At 37.8% G+C, this 24,187-nt stretch overlaps 1 protein-coding gene across 2 annotated transcripts in view; it reads right to left on the reverse strand.

The window, feature by feature from the left end:
- cntn5 (contactin 5) overlaps positions 1-24,187 on the reverse strand; it is a 286,113-nt gene that overhangs the window by 175,724 nt on the left and 86,202 nt on the right. For both annotated transcript variants that reach the window (XM_073815840.1, XM_073815839.1), the window contains exon 2: positions 13,347-13,465. In XM_073815840.1, the coding sequence (XP_073671941.1) occupies positions 13,347-13,401 (55 nt within the window). In that variant the 5' untranslated portion in view covers positions 13,402-13,465. The remainder of the gene's footprint in view (positions 1-13,346; positions 13,466-24,187) is intronic.

Below are 24,187 nucleotides of genomic sequence, written 5' to 3' on the forward strand. Positions count from 1 at the left end.
GGAGACAGTTTTGAATACTGATTGTTTATGTCCTTGCTTAATAACAATTTTTTTACAAAATAGTTATGGATTGCGAGCTTTAAATATGATTATATTTTAATAACATTTCCACTTTATATTCATCTAAGCAATTATGGATGTGACATAAAGTACTTTGCAAAAGTCACTACCATCAGACTTGTTGTTGAGCAGAATGAAGTAAAAATACTTTTTTTATAAATTAGAAATTAGGATTTAATTTTATTAAGAGATCTTGCAGTTTCCTGCTATTGCTCAAGTGGAAGGGGAGTTTACTCAAAATTCTTGACACTTCAGCTTATACTTTTATACTGTTTTGAATACTACATACACATTTCCTGTATTTTCTGGAAGAGAAACAATTATATATGGTCAATATAACATTGCAAAAACAACAAATCTTATTCTGGCATGGTGGCATAAGACTTTTGCACAGTACTGTATTTTTAGTAAAAAAAAAAATGATACAAAATGTAAATAATTTCTTAGATACACTGTAAAAATGTCTGTGTTATAAATATTGGCCAGAACATACTACTGGGTTAAAATTGACCCAATGCTGGCTGTTGGGTTATTATCTCCCATGGTTGCATAATAACAGTACATTGGGCCATTATGGGTAAAAAATAACCCAGCCATTTTTAGAGTGTAATGTATTTATTACCAATATATTGAACCATCTTTTTTTATTTATGGCATCAGAAAAACATCAGTCTATACCCATGTTTTCTATTTTAGATGAGGGAAACATGCATGTGTTATGACAAATAAGGCCACAAGATACTTAGGAATTCTGTGAATTAAAATGGACAAAGTAGAAGCCATAATACCCAACTAATGGACAAGGGAGAGCTCTTCAAAGAACAAAATGACATTTCTTTTAATTTTCATGTGGACATCTATGAGGAAGAAACAACATTATGTAGGTGGCATTTCTGAAAGCTGCACTTACCTAACCATGAAAAATTTTGACAGAAAACAAAGGTATTTAAGCCATGCAGATATAGCAGCCTGTTAATACTTATTATTTACACGTAACTTTAAAAAACAAAAAACGTATTATTTTGTACGTTTAAATAGATGCTAAAACGTACAATGTAGACGTATTTACAACATTTAAACGTAGCATTATTACGTTTTGACAGCTAAAAAACGTAAAACATTTAAGTATCTTTCATTCCATAAAGATTTCTGAATAATTTCCCTTGAACCATTTTAGCGATATGTTAACCCTACCCCAAACCTTACCCTAAACCCAAACCTCACCCTAAACCCAAACTCTTTTTATACAAAATGTTTAAATACATAATGTATTCTTTTTATAATATGCAACGTAACGGACAGATATGTTTGGGATCATATTAGTAACAATATAGCATTCAAAAGATATTTTAAAGTGCTACAGTCCTACACAAAACAGTTTATTAAAATAATTTAACGTTACTGTTTAAAAAAATCATAACAGACAGCCAAGTGTAATCACAACAACTTATTTTTTGCAAATATTAAAATCAGTACCAAAATAGTTAAAATGACGATGTGCTGCAGCCACGGTCCTCTCTGGAGCATATGAAGTAAAGTAAAGAGACGTATTAAAGTTATTTATCCAAGAGTTTGATCAGCGTTAATCCGGCTTCCCTTTGTCACGGCGCGCTTTAATTCCAAACGTACACCAACGGAAATTATGCAAATATGTCACGTGGCACTCAAAGAGCCAATGAGCTTTTGATATCACTGCCATGAAGCAATGTGTCGTAAAGCTTCTTGAGGCGGGATATTTGAATTCACATTAACGAACGCGCGATCTGACTTTACGGTTGCTGATGAGAACTCGGATCAGATCGCTGGATAAAGGGCTGAATTTGGATCTGTTCCTCGCAATCGTATGAATTTCACTAGTTCGCCTGCGCATTCAGGTCTTAATGATTAATGGTAAACAAACTTGGCTTGCTGTCCTCGAAGGGAGCTCTGTACCTGAGCTCTGAACCTTCAGAGAGAGCGAACCTGAGGCTGGGGCTCGAGCCACAAGTTCAACCCCCTGCAACGGAACTGCAAAGAGGAAGAAAGAGAGAGTGAAGGAGGAGATGGGGAGGAGGAGGGATGTCGGAAAAGAAAGCAGCTGGACAGGAAGGCCTGAAGGCTGCCTTATATACGCCCATGATGATGATGATTGACAGGCCTGAATGTTTAGGCTCCTCCCGAACCTACGTTTAGAACTGCATTTTAAAGATGTGGATTACAGCAAATTAATAAAAGTAACATATTTTGTGAATTTATGTTGTATTTTGTTGTAATTATTGCTTATTAGTAATAATAACGTATTGCATAGAAGACAGCAGGAGAAAACGCGTTTTTTTGTGTCATGGCAAACAAACTAAATATAAATACAGAAATGCTATTCATTTTAAAGTTTTAAAATGTTAATATTGTGAAATTCTCTGAATATCATAATCATTTCATTAGGTAAATGGTTAAACTGTCTTAAATAAATAAGTCAGAAAATATGACTGAAAACATGTCATTAATATGAGTAAGAAACGCCAATGCCCGTGATTTTAATATTTATGAATAGGAATAACTTACGTACAAATTTGTACGTTTGTAAAGCTGTAAATACGTAAATAATTTACGTATTAGTCCTGTCAAAACGTTAATATTAGACGTTTCAGTGTGTTTAAAACCTATAAAAATGTACGTATTGTACAACCACACTGAAACTTAAAAATACACACGTATTCTCATGAGATCATGTTGGATATAGACATCTGAGATATCCATAAAGGTTTGGAATTTGCATGGAATTGCTCATCAGAAAAAACATACTTTTCGGCTTTTTTGTCAATGCACTATTCTTAGTTTTACATTCACTCCACACATTAACCCACACACAGCATCTACAGGGCTCACGTCGAGGAATTCATCTGGCCATGTGAAAACCTCTGAAGAGCGATTACAATATTTTCAGCTTGGGAGAGCAGTATCATTTAAACTTCCATCAGTAATGGCTGCACACATCAGCTCCTAACAGCAAAGCATGCTTGTTTGAGTTCACACTATTAGAATGGTATTAAAGCACTTTCCTTTCTAGTCAGCACTATGGTGCTATAATTTCAGGTCATTTTAGAAACACTTGACTCTACACGTTTCACACGCTAAGCTAAGGAAAGAAGAAAGCACACGTCTTGTTGTTTGGTTTCTCAACACAGGTGGGGCTCTTAAACGGCAGTTTGTTTATAAATGCGCAGATATGTGGGTCATACTTTGTGTTGTTGATCAGTAGAAATGGGTTTGATTACTAATTGCAGCTTTTAGAGTCAGCAAGTGTTTGCTTTTGGCTTGAAATAAATCAGCAGTGCAATCTTTCTCTAATAGAAAACAAATAAACTAATCCTCTTCGAGATGCAATTTCCATTAAGGCTTTATGTAATGACAGCTCCAAAATTTGGTATTAAACAAAAATCAAACTCTATTTCAATCAGTTAAATTCATTAGAGATGCAATCCATAACTTGTTTTGCTTAAAAATAAACAAAAATCAGTCATTGAGCATGGACATAAACATTTATGTCTCTTTACCTTACACATATTCAAAAAGGTATGCTTATAATGATAATTTATAATAATAAATTAATTTGTTGATATTTATTTGTATGTTGGGAAATGTCATTTTTTGTTTCGTTTCAAACAGAGATCTGCAGCTTTAATATACTATTAACTACCAACAATATTCAGAAATATTACCATAAAATAAGCTGAATGGGAGAATTGACAACTTTGGTTTGCAAATGCATTTCATGTTTGGAAGGTTTCATGCTCTCAGCATTCAATAATTCACCACACAAAACGTGCTGTGCTAGGCACAAACCACGTTTATCACTGCAAGTGAAGACCCTCTCAGAAAAGGGCGATGGGTGCGGACGACGGCCTTGCATCATTCATAACTTGTCAGTTTTCAATCACGACCACATTGAAAGTTTAACTACTTATTCAAGGGCAAAATGCATTCATAAATAAGACAAAAAGATTCATATAAAATATAAATTACAAACGTATAATCAGTGTTTTAGAAATGATGAGTAAAGGTTTTAACAACTCTTTATTTCTGAGTTTTTGGAAAATCGTTAACATTAAAAACGTGCTTTTATACCGCAACACTTCGATACACTTTTGAGTCAGTAGCAGCGTGACCTTTTTGCGCATTATTTACTGCAGTCTGCGGACGGCCTGCGCATGCATTTATTTTCTGGTGTGTAAGCACATAGCCATGAGTAATGGCTGTTAAGTGTGGCTCTCTGGTGGACCATCAGCGTGAAGTACCGGTTTATTCTCAACACAGGTGTCCACCCAAAGCCATTATGTATCAGGCCGTTGTCCAAAAGCTGGAGACTTTAACCGAGGTTGTCGTAATGAGGGATAACACATCAATGTTGCCCCAGTCCCTTTTAATGGGGGGGAGTATATCCTTAGATTTTTAACACATTGAGAAGTATCACCTTAACAGAGTTCAGTCATTTCTCATGCATGCAAGTATAAAATAAAAATACCCAATGCTTTATTATTTCAGCAATCTGATATGCAAAATTCAACAAAACAAGCAGAAATCTTATGGTAAAGATTTACAATAACAAACACAAACTTCCAGTATATGTATTTCTGAGCATAACCTAATAAACTGAAATTACAGTGCAGTTTCCACCAGTGAATTTCCATGACCTTTTCAGTCCTCTGTGAGATATTAGTAAGTACCGGGCGAACCCTGGAGAGAACGAGCATTCAGATCTGGTGTTCCTAATCCATCCGTAATGATATACATTTAAAGAAGCCATTCAATCCAATGTTGTGAAAATTAGATATTTTAACCACAACACAACATTCTTTGGTAATTTGCAGTAACTATGCGTTCAGTATTCATGTCAGACAATATGCAGGATGGAGCGCACATGTGAGCCGCTAACAGTATCACACATTCGCAGACATTCAGAAACCCCATCCACCCGTTTCAAAGACATTTCGTAATCTGTGTCACTGCAATGAAGAGGATGTTTTAGTAATTACGTATGACATTGAAATCATTTATAGTTACAACATGCTAGGCTGACTTTTTGCATACATATGCAGTGGTGGTGAGAAAGCCACTTTGGGATTGTACATAGCGTATATAAAGTTATAACTTACAGTAGACTCTACTGAGTAGAGTATGCCATCTTTAAATCATTTCTAAATAATCGATTAAATAAGATAATTGTACATTAGTACCCTGCCTTTCTGAGATGTGGTGTTTTCATTAAAAACATCAATGGAAGTAAATTGATATTCATTTTGGTTAAGTTTCATTTGTCATTGTTTACTGTACAGTTTGCTTGCTGCTGAAGACGAACAATGAAGCCTGCCAGAAAACAGCACTCATTAAGCCACTTAATGAAACAACAGGCTGGTGCAGCAAAATTAGATTTCTTATCATTTTCTGTGGCAGCATGAGAGAGATAATATTAATAGAAAAAGTATCAATTACACACCTGATGTGCATGCTTTACTCTCTTTATTCTGTTGTACTAGTGCCAAAAAGCTTTCTGTTTAAGCAAAAAGTAAAAAGAGAAAAATACACTTGCTCGATTTTTTAACCAAAAGCACTTGAACTCTAATGCTGCGTTTACACCAGCCGCGGTTGAGGCGTCAAGCGCGAGTGATTTCAATGTTAAGTCAATGTGAAGATGCTTTGACGCGTGTCTGGAGGTCTCACAGGGCAGATGAGGCGTTTGGCGGAGCAGACGCAATTCCTGCTCATTCGCACTTCTAGTTCGCACGAATGGCGCAAATTTAGCGTGTGGCGCAGTACACCCGAATGGTGCTTTTTGTGCATTTTGCGTTTGACGTGAATTTGGGGCTGATGCCCGAGTTGAAAAATTTGAACTTTGGCGGATTTTTGCGCCGCGTTAACCAATCAGGAGCCTGCTTGCTGCTGGGGCGGCAGCCCCGCCTGGAGTCACTCATTCAGCATGAACGCTTGATATTGTCCGTGAGCAGGAGCTATACGACACAAGTTCTTATTTCTATAGAGACAGGAATAAAAAAAAACTTGCTTGGAAGAGTGTCAGTGAGGACATTGGGCAACCTGGTAAGTTGTAAATACACATTTCACTGACGTTTATCGACCCGCGCCGTTTATTTTCCCCCTTTAGTAAGGTGACTAAATACAAACCGGTGACTCTCTCGATAAATGCACAATCAACATCAGCCATCCTGCAAACAGACATCCGCATAGCACTTGCCCCTACCACAAGAAGCGGATTTTGCCTCTGACGCGCGTCAAATGCTTGCTTTTTCTGCGCGTCTACTTCGCTCTAGACGTGCAAATGCTTCAAACTGTTTAAGCTGCAAACTAGCCGTGGTAGACACGAGTTTGACGCCTGAAATGCAGTTGGTGTAAACGCAGCATAATGTGCATTCCCACCAGCCGCGGTAGAGGCGACAAAAACGAGCTATTCGCACGTAGTTGGACGCTTGAACATTTGAGGTTACTTGCGTCATTCGCTCGTGAAATCCGCACTTGAAATTCTAGTCATTCGAGACATTCACGTGGAAATGTGATGGGAGGGGCTTCTGCGACTCTGCCGAGACTCCGCCACTCTGCTCGCTTCCTGTAATCACGTCACTACTTAAGCAAAGTCCTGATTGGTTAACGCGGTGCGAATTCCGCAGAAGTTCTGATTTTTCAACTCGCGCGTTTCGCGCGGAACGTGCCTTCTGCGTCTTCACATTGACTTATCATGTAAATCACTCGCACTTGCTGCGTCTGGTGTGAACCCTGCATAACAACTCATGTAATTACAATTTTTGAAATAGCAGGAAGTTCCCCCTAAAACCATTACAGTTCTGAAACCATCACAGAGCTTAAACCATCAGGGTCCTGAAACCACCACGGTCCTGAAACCATCACATTCCTGAAGCCACCACAGTCCTGAAGCCATCACAGACCTGAAACCATCACAGTCCTGAAGCCATCACAGAGCTGAAACCATCACGGTCCTAAAACCATTAAGGATCTGAAACCATTTTGGATCTGAAACCATCACAGACCTGAAACCATCACAGTCCTGAAACCATTACAGTCCTGAAACTATTAAGGTCCTGAAACCATCACAGAGCTCAAACCATCACAGTGCTGAAACCATTACAGTCCTGCAACCATCAAAGTCCTCAAACCATCATGGTCCTAAAACCATTACAGATCTAAAACCATGAGAGTGCTGAAACCATCAGAGTCCTGACGGATCACAGTGCTGAAACCATCACAGTCCTGAACTCATCACGGTCCTAAATCCAACACAGTGCTGAAACCATCATGGTCCTTAAACAAAGTCAAAATCTTTTGATCCATTTTTTTTTACTGTATAATCTCAGTATTCATGTGCACTGCCCTACAAAGGCAAAATACCTTAACTTGCTATTGTGGAGCTAAGAATAAATTCTTTTAAGTTCTTTGTGTTTTCTTTTTTTTTTTTAACACGCCACGATAAAGGTCTTGAATGTCCCAAAAATATCAATACCCTTTTTTTCGACCAAAAATGAATTTATTGTCTGATCACCTGAAACAAGAGAAAGTTTCCCTTCACCTGTTAGACAGCAGGATAGCCTGTCAGGCCACAATTCAATTCATCCGAACACGAAGAACAAATGACTTGCCTTGCAGTAAACAGGTTGTGAAGTATTGTCATGACCTTGTGCACGTACCCTTATATTGCTGGAGGGAGAGGGGAGGAAAAACTACCCGGCAAAAGATTTTTCTTCTTTTTGAGTTATCAGTCCAATTTTATTCCACAGTCAGATTCAATTCATATGTTTACCCCTTAGCAAATCGCAGCTGCATTTTCGGGTCAAGAAAAAATGCCGAAGTACCTGTGGGCTGACCAAAATGTCGTTCTAAACGGCACAGACGGGTGGATAAAGGTGAGCAGGCTTGATTTCCTAGCGGGGAAAAATCTTTCACTTCTTAAATATCACAAGGTACGATTCAGACCATCGGGAATCACATTCCAAACATAGACTTACCCAGAGATGTCTCCAAATTGCGCTATTTTAGCAAAGTGTAATATAAGTGAAAATGGAGACCTGTGTCTCTTTTGACACTGTGTGTAGTTGATTGCTACATCAGAAGTGTGACCTCTGTAAAGTTATCACTTTTGACAGGCACCCCTGACACGGCAGAAACTTTAAACACATTGCAACATTCACAGACTGGCATTTCATGCTGTAAAGCTTTCTTCACTGTCTAATTTTACAACAAGTCTCAGATGGGTTTGCCTTGCTTAGTCTTTTTAGGGTGTTTGGTCTATTGCCACCAGTATTTATTTGGAGACCCGCATGGCCTGAGGAAAAGATGGTAGTCTACTGAAACTTTTATTGTGGATATACATGCTAAAGGTTCAGTTAATGAAACATGCAACATGTGACAACTAGTCATGACCATAGAATGTAAAAAAATATGGACGTAGTGTCCGTGATGTCACCCATTAGTTTGTGAAGATTAAAGTAGGCGTTGCCTGTCGTCGCCATCTTGGCCGCACGTCACCGCGAATCAATCTCAGATAACCGAAAATGGGTGAAGAGGCGGGACGTGGGTGAAGCTGAGGTGGCTGGTTGCTGAAACCACACCCAGCTCGACTCTAGAGACAGCAGTGGCTGTTCAACTGCCACTCAAGTGGCCACGCCCTTAAAGTCGCAATGAAATTGAAATGAAAACTATATATTTTTTTTTTTATATTGTGGTATTATTAACAAATGACTTATCTGTGAGCTTCATTATTTTTAAAAAATTTGTGTGTGCTCATAATCTTTAATCAAAAATGCAAATCTCCTCCCCTCCTCAAAACGATCTCTCTTCAATTCCGGTCAAAAGTATGGCAGGTGGGCGGGGTCCGGGAGAAGATCGCAGCGATTAGCAATTAGCAACACGACCCAACTTCAAACGATCCAATCAGATCTCGATGGACAAATTCAAATCCAGCCCTGCCTTATTTCATCTCAAAAGCCGTTTCATTCGGATATACGTCACCACCAGGGCCGGCGCCACGAGGGGGCGTGAGGGGGCGTCGCCCCCTCACTGGCACTATCCCGCCCCCTCAGATCACCATTAATGTTGAATGGGATTTTAATGATAAAATGCGCTATTTAAAAATCACGTTTGCCTTGTGTATTGTCTTCCTAAAGTGAATTTTAAAGTCTAATTATTTAACAAAACAAAAAACAAGTGTGCATGTATTCTACCGTGACACACGCCCACTCATGTGTAGCCTATAGGCTTGTTCGAATTCATCAGGCGAAGACGTCAAAATGCCGCGAGAGCGAGACGAAACAACACTTAGTATGATTTCTCGAATCGTTCTCGCGGTACTTTGACGTCATGTGGTTGTTGGTTCTTGCAGCCGCGCCTGAAGTTGAAGAAGTTTGTGTTGACGGCTTGAGGCACGCCGACAATGAGCCCGCGTTCTGAGTCTCAGAGGGAAATCAAGATGTCGAAGTTGGAAATATATAAAAATTTACAAACAGGAGTGTGAGAGTGACCTGGGCCTGCCCTGTAGCAATGGATATATGGAAAATAGCATTGGAAGTTCTACAAACCGCACTCCGGATTGTCACACATCAATTAATGCCGTGGCGTGGATGAATTATCGGAGCATTTCAGGTGCAAAGATCCAAATGTTCGGCTGTCATTATGTCAATTCGGGCACCATGAACTTCAGCCAGACTGTACATAGTTTTGAAAAGTTCAGATGTTCATGTTCTTCAGCATCCTTGCAAGTCAACGTACAACCAACATCCTATTATTGTTCTGCATTTAACGTTAAAGGTAAGCCTGTACGATCTCTCACACACCTGTTTATCAGGAGTAAATAGATAAAAAACAGACATTGTTAAATTTATAATTAACGAATTTGAATTAGCCTATCCTACAGCATAGCTGTATATGTAAACGAGTTATTGTCATTTTGCTATTGTGGTTCTCTAGCTGCTTAATCGCTAGCTTATGGTGCATTACTTGTGGCAGTTAAAATAACTAAGTTATATGATCAAATTGAACCAAAATGTTGATAAAATGTTGCGTTTGGACCGTTTTTGGGCTGAAAACCATCAACTCTATTTGCCAACACTGCCCCCCGCCATTACGTAAAATTTATTTCTACCTCTGGGTCTGAACTTCAAATGAGCAGTGTTGTGCTAATATGTAACGTTAGGTATGCGTTTTTTTGTTGTTGTTGTATTGTTCAGAGCTCTGTACGTTGCTCACTATAGCTGTAGTTTTTGTGGTTGTATTACAGAGATGTTTGTTTATAACACTTTAAAACTTAATGTACCAAACCTATGTATTTTCTAGCTGGGGGAATTATATGCATTCATGTGATCGCCCCCTCTGGTATTTTAGACGCCCCCTCATCAGCGCTCGGCTGGCGCCGGCACTGGTCACCACGGGGAAAATAAGGCAATCGCTACTTCCGTTTCATGGCGACTTTAATTATGCAGAATTTAAGGCTTAATATGATTAAAACGGATGAGTTACACAAATATTTACCCCCTTACAGTTGTCCTGAAGGGCAAAATTAGCTATACAGACTGAAAACAATTTTTGTACCAGGCTGTAAAGATATTATTTTCTACTGTAAAGTTGGGCATTTTTACATGAGAGTCAATGGGAATTGACTCCCTTTTGGAGCTCTAGTGGCCAGTTGATGAATTGCAGTTTAAATCACTTCAGTATTGGCTTCATCAGAGAGATCGGAAGGTTGCCCCTCGGTTATGACCCAATGTTGTCATTTGGAATACTTTAACGATGGATGCATGTGCTTCTTGGAGCTTCCCTATACATATTAGAAGATAACATGGTTGTATTTCAATATTAAATTATTTGTTTGCGTTCAACTTAAGAAAAAAGTCAGAAACATCTGGGATGGCATGAGGGTGGGTGGCCTACATTATGTGAAAATTTTCATATTTGGTGAACTATTCCTTCAAGCAATCCCAGTATGCATTGCGCCAAGCCCAATAAAGGCATTTATCCAGGACAGCAGACTAGTATGACTATAATTTTTGTTTAAACAATATTTTTGAAGTACTTTTGTTTAAAGTAAATTCATTGATAAGAAAAGAAAATCTGTGATATTTTATGTGGATGTTCTGTCCTCAGATGTTGTGTGGGTTTGGACGATATAAACGGTGTGATCAGGCTAAACAATCACTTTGTACAGTACTCAGTAATGCATCTGTTTTAAATAAACATGCCATTATATAATCCTGATGATAATTTATAATTAATAAACTTCATACAGCACAATGTGTATTTCATTTATTAGTGTTTTATTAAGGAGTCAGAACAACTATTTTATAATTAAAATTTCAATGTTTTTATAACAAATAAATTAATAATGCTACATTTACCAAGTCTCACTACCAGCAAAAAGTACAGTGCTTTTTCAGAAGGCACCTTTTACCATCCTACGATTATTTTTTCCTTCCTTTCTGCTCATCATAAAATTCCTTTCATCAGTATCAGAGAACGGATGCCATCCATACAAACTGGCCCTCAAAGGCGACATGTGCATGCTTAGGAATATTCAAGCTCTTGTCCAAGCTTGTTTGCTGTGGCTTGCTATGGTGCAAACATCTGTTCAATAATTGCACACCCAGGGCTCCTTTATCCGTGGAGGACGCGCAACAGCACACATTCATGGTTGCATTTAAAACACCAATTACGCTGATGTTTACTTAACCAAGTCATTACCATGCTAACAATTCAAGACAATACGTCGAAGACATTATGAGAGCGGAGGATAATGCGAATGTCTGCTCAGTCAACAACTAACAAGCTCGGAATAACAAAAATCGCCGGAATTGTTTAAATAAAACCCATTGTCGCTATTGCTGTGAGAGAGAGACCTACAGTCACCTCCAAAAATATTGGAACAGAAGCACGTTTTGTGTTATAGTTATTTACCAAAATTTATTCCAGTTAGATTCATATAATGAATATTGGCTTAAAGTGCCCACTCTCAGCTTTAGATAGAGGGTATTTACATCCAGATTGTCTAAAGAGTTTAGGAATTACAGGTGACTTAAAAACTGTTTATGGACAGGTATGGGCTATTTGGTAAACCATTTAAAGCCCGTTTAAAGGCGTTCTAAGCGAATCTGTGAGACGTTAGTTTTTGTTGACATTTGAATTGTTTTCAAACAGACGGAGCGTAGCTAACTCCTCCCCCTCCCTTCCGTGCTTTCATGAACGCGCCCAACCCCCACCCCCAAATCCTTCTTGTCGTTTATTGGCTGGAATACTTTGTTTTGTTTTGTGGTGCTAGGTTTGGCCACTATGTTGATATTGCCGTTTGTGAAGCCTGGGCTGTCTACAGAGATCGCGTTTTTTTACAGTTTGATCAGCGGACAGGCAGCAAGCAGATAGTGAGGAGATGTTTGCTGTATGTAACAAAAAATGTTTTATGGTCTAAAACGCGTCAATTCGCTTAGAGCGCCTTTAATGTCTGGAGTTAATATTAAAATTGGCATTTGCATTTGGAACTGTGGCTGCGATCCCAACTGCGGGACATTTCCATGCAAGTGATACAGACCATATTTAGGTTTTAAAAACACTACAAATCCATCAGAGAGATAGCAGGAACCTTAAAAGCCCCCTTACATAAAAAATGCACTTTTTAATGTGTTTCTATCAGAAAATGAGTCGCCATTGTGTTTGCAGAAACATCCTGTTATTATACAAATCCATCTATTCTTATTTGTGTAATCTACACCTGTATAAAACAGTTTTTAAAGGTGGGTGCATGATCTCTGAAAGCTAATGTTGACATTTGAAATCACCTAAACAAACATGCCCCTACCCAATAGAATCTGGGCCTTCTTTTGATAGACCCACCCAACACATACGCAACCCAGGCAACGATGTCGGTTTGTATACACGCCCCTTACTGCTGATTGGCTACAAGTGTGTATTGGTACTCGACCTGACTCCCTTTTCAAAAATTGTGCACCGCGCCTTTAAGTAAACTGTTCCATTACTTTTGGCCTTTTTAAAAAGAAAGAGTTACTTTTTAAACGGCCCTAATTCATAAACCATTCATCCAAATTTGATGTTAATACCCCATAAATAAAACTGACATATATTCACTATATGTCTGCAACTGAAGAAATTTTGGTAAACAGCTAAAACAACACAAACCGTGCTTCCGTTCCAACATTTATGGAGGTGACTGTACGTGGAAAGAGAGAAGGCTGTTTTCATGATTCAGTTTTTTTTATCTTGATATAATCGCATCGCCACTTTCCTACCTGCCAGGCCACTGATAACTGACAGCAAGAGAAGTGGTTTCCATGGTGACCCCATACTTGTTCTGAAGGGTCCCTTCTGTGAGATTGTTAGCAGATCTGTTTCTTCATTAAAGCAATGCCTGTGAAAACAAGACGACAACAGAGATTGGGTGATTGTAAAGTGGGTAAGTGACTGATATAGGAATATAAAAGAGATTTCAAAACACTTTATTCAATCATTGCAAGTTCAAAAAAACAATTCATATAATACAATCTGTGGGCAGAATATTAAAGACTTTTTCAAACAGAAAGCTTCATTGTAATCATATTGATGCAGAAAATGTCTATAAAAATATTTGTGGTGTTTAGCGGGTGTTTAGTTACATGCATTTCAATCGATCGTGTTTTTTAAAATGGATTTTATAGGGCCCTAACTATGTACTACTGCTTTACAGCAAAACTACAAAAAACAGTTGTTAAAGGGAAGAAACTGTAAACAGAATAGAGTCTACATAAATAAAGGACTTATAAAACAAATTAAACCAGAATCAGCATTGGCTTGGCTTTTCACAGGGCTTGAGAACAGTACTGTATGTTCATTATATAACATTACCTATTTTAAAGGGTCATTTCATTCTAAATTTTTGTGGGGCTTTGCTGAATTTAATTTTAAGCATGGACTGTGTAAATTACAGTATAAACCTAATGGGTCGCAAAAAGTCTAAATAGTCTCCAATTGTCTAAATAGTCAACCCCTCCATGTAAACTAGTTGTCTTTTGAGCCTGGATATAGTAGCATTTTATGTGAAATATCAAATCAACGTGTATACACACACACACACACACACACACACACACGCGCGCACACACACACACACACATACACACATATATATATCGCAATGTCAGTTTCCACCCAGTATTGTCCAGCCATTGTGCCAGCACACAAACACAATCTTCTTCAGAAAAAAAAGTTTAATTTATTAATGGCTAGATGGCCAGAAGTTACATTATGTAGCTTTAAAATCTCAAAATTCATGGCTATATTGATCAGCACACAATGAACCGCAATGGCTTTAACAAACACCTTAAACTGCTTTCTGTGTACACCTAACAAAAATAATAGAATAAAAATCAATAACTTACTAACACTGTAGAGTTCACTTTAACTTACTATGCAAACATCCCCAACTCACTACTAACATACACTTTGAGACAACACTATAGTATTACCATAAAACATACAATGTAGAATTTGGACATTGTAACATACTTTTTTATTTTGTGCCATAATTTTAGCTGAACCTATTCTTATTTGGTTTTGTAAGATCCCATCTTAAAATGTCATTAAAAATTGTTTAATTGAACTAGCATCAATAAAAATGAATGATTTAATTAACTTACATTATATAACACCAAGGAAAGTTTAATTTTCGTTAATGTACATCAATTATTAAAGACATATTATTGACCCCATTGTGCTATATATCTTCTAAAGTGAAAATTTACATTTGTGAGAGAAATTAATAAATATCTAGAGCTTATTTAGTAATCGATACGTCAATGTTTCTTCATAAACATATACAATTATTAGTGTGACTCCAGCTGAAGAAATGAAATCATATACAAAACACTTGAAATGGCATGAGGATGAGTAAATTATAGGAGAATTTTCACATTTGGGTGAACTATTCCTTTAATAAACTCTCATATGAGAGAGAGAGAGAGAGAGACAGAGAGAGAGAGAGAGAGAGAGAGAGAGAGTGTGCATTAGTCTTCATGATCAAAGCACAGATGAATATGATGCTTTAGGCGTAATAGATCAGCCAGATGCTTCAAAAACCAACAGCATGCTCTTACCACACCTCACCAACTATAACTCACACACACAAACAAACACACTCGTGGCTATCTAATTGCTTTACAGCTTTTTAAACACACACACACACACACATGTGTACAGGTTTACAGCATATAAAACACAGAACAAATATACATTTTTGAGACTAAATTCAATTAATGGGGTCCTGTGGTGCGCCTGAGGGAAACTGGACAATCATCCAATGTGTCTTTTTTTTTCTCTGTGTCCTCTATCCATCCATAACCAATAACATCTGCCTCTCCCTCACCTCAGTGCACAGGCCACTGTCTGCACACAAATACTGACCAAGACCATCTTTTCTCATTACGGTATTTAGATTCATGGCAACATGGTCTGCCTATCAGTGGCGGCTCCTGACTATCCGAGGGGCACAAATTCAAAATAAGTGTTTGGAGTGTCATGTGTGTTGTTTGTGTTTTCAAAATATGTGTTGAGTCATGTGAACTATGTGCATCACGTGTTTTGTCAAAATAAGTGCCTGCTGTACACGCGTCAAAACCGTTTATGATAAAAGAGACGCTCACAGTCACAAAATGCACGCAAGACACTCCCTTAACAGTAAACTCTGATTATGCATGAGATTTTGTGAGTATCTGGCAACCGCGAGCGTCTCTTTTATAATAAACCCTTTAGACGCGTCTGCAGCAGGCACTTATTTTGACAAGACACGTGATGCACATAAGATCGCTCAACGTGCAGAACACATATTTTGAAATAAGGAACCACACACATGACGGGCTACATACATGTTGTGATGAACTTCGCATCGAGCGCCCTCGAAAAAAGAAGTCACCGGCCGCCACTGCTGCCTTACATAAAGTACATTAAGTTACATCAAGTAACATAAAAATATATGTTGATTTGACAAAAATGCTGCATATTTTTTACAGTATGACATAAAGCAAGTTTTATAATAAAATTTGACGTTGTGTTTAATTTATTAAATTCTAGAACACAAAAAAAAAAGCTTAAAGTCGACATGAAACGAAAGTAACAATTGCCTTTTTTCCCTGTGGCAACATACTGAGTGAAAACGGCTTTTGAAATAAAATAAAGCAAGGCTGGACTTGAATTCGTCCATCGAGAATTGATTGGATCGTTTGAAGGGTCATGTTGCTAATTTGTAATCGCTGCAATCTTTTCCCGGACATCGCCCACCTGTGGTTTCGAGGAAAGGAGGAGATTTGCGCTTTTGATTCAAGATTATAAAGGCAGGTGATTTTTTTTAAATAATGAAGCTCACAGATAAGTCATTTGTACAAGTTACAGTTTTTCCTTTTAATTTCATGGCGACTTTAAGCAAAAGTTTTCCTCTTTGGTCAGACAAACCGACAGTCCTGCTCCAAACTCAGAGCTAGTGTTAAGAGATTTACTTTGAGTTGTTTCTCTATATTACTCTGGGATGGAAGAAAGTATTTCTTATTTGTTTATCTCTGCAGCTGGACTGCTAAACCATGGTGCAAGCAATACCAGTGTCTTGGGTTCGAATTTCAGGAAATAGATAAACTGATAAAATCCTTTACTTTAAGCCAGCACAAAAAAGGTAAAAATTACCCCTAGCTATTTTTTGTTCTCAACTATTGCCTGCCTTTTTTAACTTCAAAACCAAAACCAAAATTCAGTTGAGCCAACTTAAAACAACTAATAACTGAGTTTGTTGAGTCCACCCAACTCAAAAGATTAAGTTTTTTTTATTTTCCCCCTGTAGTCAAGGTTAGTTTTTTTGTTATTTATATGTCTATGTCGTGTTTTTAATATGCTTTAAGACAAATCATGTGCAAATTTATTTCAACACAAATTGCAGTCATCCCATTTTCATAGAAAAAATTTCCTTGGTTTCCTGCGTCACAAACATGCAAATAATCATGTGGACATACGGTAGTTGAATGCGTGGATCAGGCAGTCCCTGGCATAGAAATGTATGCCGTGCAGCTGCTTCAGTATATTAAATGAGGCAATGGTGTAGGGTTACATTCAAGCTGTTTTAAGACATTAATAAATTATTATCACAGGAAAAAATGTTTACATATGCTGCTTTGATGCTCCAAAATGAGTTTTAAGTGTTAAAATAATTGACTACATGCAGGGGCTTTAGATAATTATTTCATTTATATTACATACACTGTCCTTGAGCAAGTCCAGTTGTCCAGTTTGTGTCGAATGCATATTCATACATGGTCACCAGTCACATCACTGCCTTATTCACTTAGACCTTAATTCATTCCCCGCCAGATTCTTTTTTTTTTCAGTTGCCTGCAAACTTTTTTTTTTTCAAAAAATGCCTTCCAGGAAATGTTTCTTCTAAAAATATATAAATATACAAATATATCAAATAAAAGAACAGACCCTCTGCTTTCAAACAAACAACAAACAAACAAAAAGGGAAAAACTCTTTCATCCTTTATTTTTTTTGGGCTTATAAACTCTTAAATATGGGTATTTTTCTTAATAATAATAATAAAAATAATAATAATAATAATAATTTTAGCAAAAAGCTGAAATGATAGTGAATGAAGATCAGATTCAGAACGATTATCAAAACATTCACAGAGTGTAAAATTTATAATTTATTTGCCTTAGTTTTTTATAAATTGGGTAAGTGCACCATTTAGTGGATAAATGCGGTATTACAGATAACCATAAAAACTCATAAGGAACACGTTTTTTATGCAAATGTTTTCTCTTAATTGATTAGATAACTTGCAACGGCAGATAAAGAGTTAAAGTCACCATAAAATGGAAGTATCCCATTACCCAATTTTCCCCGTGGTGATGTATATCCGGTAAAACCGGAAAACGGTGAAATAAGGCAGGGCTGGATTTGAATTTGACCATCGAGGACTGATTGGATCGTTTGAAGTTGGACCATGTTGCTATTGTTAATCGCAACGATCTTCTCCCGAACCCCGCACACCTGCCACACCATATGCCCAAAAGTAAAGAGAGATTATTTTGAGGAGGCAGGAGATTTGTTTTTGTTTTCGCAGATAAGTCATTTGTAAAAAAATACCACAATATTCCAAATTATAGAAGCAATTATAGCAACACAAGAACAGCAATAAGTGCACTAGAACTAATCTCATCAAGTCTAACACAGTATACATAGACAAGGGTTAGTAGTTTTTTTTTACAGGAAGTGTACAGATAAAGATGGAAAATAGAAAAAGATATTAAGCTCCGAATCGGTAAGTGTGGTATTGGCGGAAGAGATAAAACAGCTACAGAGTCAGCAGACTGTGTTGTGACCATTATAAATGGAGTCGTACTACATTATAAATTACAGCAACAGCAGACGTTAAAATCTCATATCAAACCATATAGCACCGCATGCCTTCATTTAGTTGTTTATTGAAGCGACTGCTGTGCTTTGTGTGTGTTTGAGTATTTGAGACTCCTATGGGAGAGGAACTCTTGTGTATATTTAGTAACGCAGGCCTGCCGTCAGGCTTGTCCACAGTTCATTGCACTTGGCTGCTCCACATCAGGCTGTGTGCACTAAAACTCTCTCCCACTTACACTGTGGAAACACAACTCCAGTTTCACTTTAGATCAGTCATTACTCAAGGTATATCTCACATTTACACTGTGGAGGAAGACTCATGTCTGTGAATATTATGTCAGCTTGTAATTCCCTCTCTGCTCGTAAAAGTAAAGCTTTTCAATTCAATAAACTCTTCTGAATAGCACGGTTGAGAAATAAAGGCGAAGGCTGACGTTGAGGTGCGATATGCTGTTCCAAACTGATCAGTATTTTTATTGCGTACATATCTGAAAAGAGCAAACTATTGATGCAGTGATGTCACTTTCATGTACAAAGCTGCTGTGAAATGACGTTTTGGAATAACCAACAGAGATGTGTCCAGGGCTCGCAAAATCGCTAGCACAACGTTCTGGGCTATTGTGCCATCTAGTTGGGCTACCAAAATGTATCTCTGCCTTGCCCGTCAGGCTTTCTTAGGAAGTAAAAATATGTTTTTGCTTTTTCTTACAGATTTGGTTGGTTAATTATCTTGTATGTAATTTGGGCATTGGGTATCGAAATTGCATTTGAATGCGCGCCTTCCATTCGTGATCGCCCCATCTGTACAGGAAGCATACAGTACTGATTTGTCATTGATGCTCTGAATCTGTCATGCACAATATCCTCCTACGTTGTCTTGTCAGTCATTACTATCCTCACGTAGGAAGTAAAATCTCCCGCAGCAAGCTTTAATGTGATATAGATTGAAGAACAGTTACTCGCAAGCTACGTATAGAAGCACACATTCAGAAACTTGCATACAGAGAGTTGCATTTCCGACAACGTGCACACGTTCTCTCTCTCCATGTCTTGACCGGACACACACACACACACAAATCATTTATGTCTTGAAGGGAACATAATCATTTAAATAATTCGATTTGTGACATTAGGCCATGTGGCTCCGTGCAGAACTTGCTCTTTAGGCAACACCAAAGAGTTTTTTTTTACCTTAAAATAACATTTCCAAAGAAGTTTCAGTGGTTCATCCACTCAAAACAGGGTGAACTGCACTTTCACATTATGAAAAAGGTATGTATGGACTTATCTAATTCTGGGGGATACGGTGAATAAGCTAAATTCCCAAAATGTGGGTGTGTTCAAACTGTTTCCAAAGATGAAAGGAGGTCTTAAGAGTTTAGAACGACATGAGGGGGAGTCATTAATGACATTACTTTCATTTTTGGGTGAACTATCCATTTAAATTTTGCGAGCCCTTGGTGTAAGAAAATAGTCCTACTCACAATAGCATTTTAAGGACCTGTCAAATGTCTTCAAATAATACATCCAAGCAATATCTTATGGTTGAGGTAACCGTGGTATAAATGATATAATTAAGCCTGCTTCATTGAAATATTTGAAAATAATACACGCCCACAGTATGCTTCTGGTCTTGGCCGCATTATCACTTCAGATGTGCTTAATTTTTTAATAATTTAATGGCTGTCGACAATTATTCCTTACATATTTACTATGGTAAAGTTCAAATACACCATAGTATCTATGACTTTTTTACAGTTTACTACAGTAATACTTACGCTTACTACATATATTTTCATGTGAGGTGGTTTATTGAAACTACTAATTGTTTATAATGTTAAATGTTAATTATTTATATATATTTTTTTACTTATTAACACTGCTAGTTATCCCTTTGTCAACCACCACCAGGAGCGTCGGACTGGGGGTAAAACCAGTACTGATTACCAGGGCCCCAAAGGAAAATAGGGCCCTTGATAAGTCTGTAATATATTATGGGGGTGGGGCATGGGGGCCCATCAGGACTGCCTATGCTTGAGCCCGAGATCTTGTGCAACGCCCCTGACCACCACAAGTTCATAAGTGATTATTGGGCTCTATTCACACACAGATTAAAAAAAAAATAGGGATTCACTTTCAAATGCTTTTAGCCTTCTTAGTTTATTCCTGGCCATATTACCACTGCTAGAAAACTGGTAAAAAAAAAAAAAACGACACATCGCCTTTGAAAAGATCTGCAACGAGTTCAAATCGCACCAACAAACCGAACCAAAAGTTCTGAGCTTGTTAAACCAGCAGGTGTCTTACTACAAAGCTACCCAGCGTTCAGATCACACGGTGAGATGTCTTTGACGGTCTAATTCCACGGATGATGAAATACAGACAGCGTCTGGGATAAACCGAAGAGATGTGTACACCCTCCCTTTGATAGGAACCATGAGAATAATGAAGTAAGCAAGGCCACCATCTCACATGTAGAGTGCAAGCTCTTAAGTGCACGTCCATCCAGACAACAACAGCGAGATCAAACGCCGTCCACCTCCCTGCTAAATGTTTAAAAGGCCACCCTGATTTGAAAGTCTTTATGAGGGCAGCGAAAATAGCGGAGATAATGAAAAAACCAACAGTGACACAGCGCTCATTTTTCATGAGATGGATCAGATGGCTCTCTTTGAACTCCTCATTAATTAGAAGAGGCAGATCAAGTGTAATTTCACCCAAGGGACGAGGATTACAACGGCTCAGGGCCGTGACCATGCCGCCTCAGTGACCTCAGCAGGACCGCCGGAAACCAATCGGGTTCACTGTACTGTAGGAAGACTCGTGAGCGGGGATTAATATGTGTTTTATCCGCTGTTGGGTCTTCACGGTCAGGACAGTTAAGGAGACATGCTCATTTTTGGTGCTGATGCTGCGGTCCTCTAATTACCCAAGAGATGTGCTGTAGGCTGCTTTTTATTTCTATTAAGGCCAGTTATAGTCGGCATGTATCTGCTGAAACAAGCGGTCACTTATTTCCCTTTTCATCAGTGTTAGGGAAGCTAGCATAAGTCTGGATCTATTGAAAATTGAATATAGATGAACTAAAGTCAATATACTCTTTTGAAAAGCATTTACACTGCAAATTACAGGTAAGTAACTGTTTAAATATGATTTGTTTTACATTTTAGAAAACTATTCATCTTATAAACATTGCGGATATGGCTGAAACTTAAAACCTATCAAAATGTTACTCCCAAAAAATGTTCAGTCAAAGTTCTTTTATCTTTATATAGTCTAAAGAACCCGTCCAAAACTTTCGTAAAACAATGTTTCCATAAAAGCGTCTGCTAAATGTAATGTAAATGTAAAGTTTCTAGGTCAATACAGTTTTACATTCTATGGCACATTTAACTGATATACATGTCTGTTAATATTAATCTGCTTTGTACTTAATAACATAAGGCTAACCAACATAAACTGATGGTTAAATGGACAGCCACATGCTAAATCATAAGTGGCCTTTCCATACATTGTTGAGGAAAAATAATTATTTAAATTAAATATCATCTAATGTAAAGAGTCACATAGGGAATTGCAGGAATGTCCCATTACCATTACACCATGTAAATCTATTACAATTCCTTTTCCCGAAGAGACGCAGGGGTGTTTCCAAAGCACCTTGTTCCCTTCTCAGGAAACCATGATTACACGTGTAACCGTATACGTTTTTAAAGGAGCAGTGAATCAAAGAATCAATTTTAACTTGATTTTTTGTTATATAAGAGGTACTCGTACTTAAACGAACATCCTGGGAATTTCAGAACTGAAATGTCCTCGTTACTAAAATATAACAGTTTTTGGCAACAAAGCCCAGAAAACGGCCGATCCAGGAATCTGCCAACATGTGACAATGTAGAGATTTTAAATACAACATCCAAAGCGAAATGGCAACGACTGCTTTTGTAGCCCCACCCAGGGAAGTAACACATGTGACGCGAGCAAACCGAATGCAGCGTTAATCAGCAAACATGCCTTTAAAGGTTGCCAAAGTTTTTACAATGTCTGGTTGAGAAACTCCAGCTTGCGTAGGGAAAACAGAGTGTTTGTTTACTTCATTGTACCGCAGATTCATTTGTAAAGAAGTCGATGCTGGATTTGCAGAGAGACTGTGATTAAAAAGCAATGCAGTTCCATTAATATTGGATCTGATAGGAGTGGCACAGCAGTCTTATGTGAGTAAAACAAGTTAACAAGTGCATTGTTGTGGAGAAGAGTTTCCCCTTAGGGGACAGTAAAGTAAAGTAAAGTAAAACATTTTAATTATTATACACTCTTGTTTTGTTAGAGATCACTTGATATGTCCTGATTGTGTGTAACATCCATGTCTAAACTAGGGATGCACCGAATCCAGATTTTTTGGGTTCGGCCGAATACCGGATCCACTGTTTAAGATTCGGCCGAATCCGAAACCGAATCCTACTCGCATCCTTATTCCATTAACACAGTAAAACACATTAATGAAGTAAACAACGTCTACAGCAGTGTATTTTTCATTTTATTTAATTTTCACTGTAAAAAAATGGATAGGCAACATTATGCCAAGATGACAAGTGGGAAAAACTATTTTGACAATTACCATAAGCCTATGCATAATGAAAGCGATGCTTTGCAACACGCTCGTTTTTCCAGGGCATCTGCGAAATGTGAACCGCCCCTAAGGCTCACCGAAAGAAAAAGCTTATCTCCACAACGGCCGCGTGACGTGGACCAGCGTAACGCAAGCCTAGGATTCGGTTTGGTGGAAAAAAAATCTAGGATTCGGCCGAACCCGAACCCCTTCAAAAAGCCCAGTATTCGGCCGAATCCTGGATTCGGTGCATCCCTAGTCTAAACACTTATTTTAATTTCTTTTAATTTACTAAAAACATTGAACGATTAATAAAGGTCCAACTCTTAACTTAATATAACTTTAATATAACGTCAGAAATATACAGAGTTAGTGATAAGGAAGAACTTACCAGCCGCAATTTAGATTCTGATGCGCACTTACTGTGTTGTATACGGTAATTTAGGTTGCGTTTGAAAAGTCCAACACTCAAAAAAGCTTTTTTATCATATAACTGTGGTATGTAACATTACGTGTATCCAAGAGCAACCTCACAAGCACAATAGAAATATACAAAGTTATTGATAAGGATTTATCAGACGCAGTTTAGATTTTGATGCGCGCTTACTGTGTTGTATACTGTAATTTAGTCATGTTGAGTTTAAAGATTTGTTATACTATACGTATTGTCATTTATGTGTATCATCTTTAGCACCCAGAATCTTTTGTGGCTCGAACATATTTGTGTTCGGCTGCTATTTTTACACATTAATGTTTTTAAAACATTTCCCCACATGTAATGACGGGGAATGAAGCTGTCCAATCATAGTACTAGTGTTTACGTCCAGGTCTTCAATGCGGCCCCGCACATCAAACGGAGCATTTCTCAAGCCAGCCTCAAAACCAGTGTACAAAATAGCCTATTACTTGTTGCTTTTGATGTTTTTGAATGTAAAAACCACACGAACATCATATGTAGACCTCAGAAAACAGTAAAAAAAACACTGTATTTGTCTGTTCTTTAGAGTTAACCAATTAACAGGTTTAAATTGTAGCATTTTTACGTATTTTTTTTCCTTAAAAATATAAAATACAGCTAGTCAACTGTATGA

Source organism: Paramisgurnus dabryanus, chromosome 9 (genome assembly GCF_030506205.2).
Source record: "Paramisgurnus dabryanus chromosome 9, PD_genome_1.1, whole genome shotgun sequence".
Lineage (NCBI taxonomy): Eukaryota > Metazoa > Chordata > Actinopteri > Cypriniformes > Cobitidae > Paramisgurnus > Paramisgurnus dabryanus.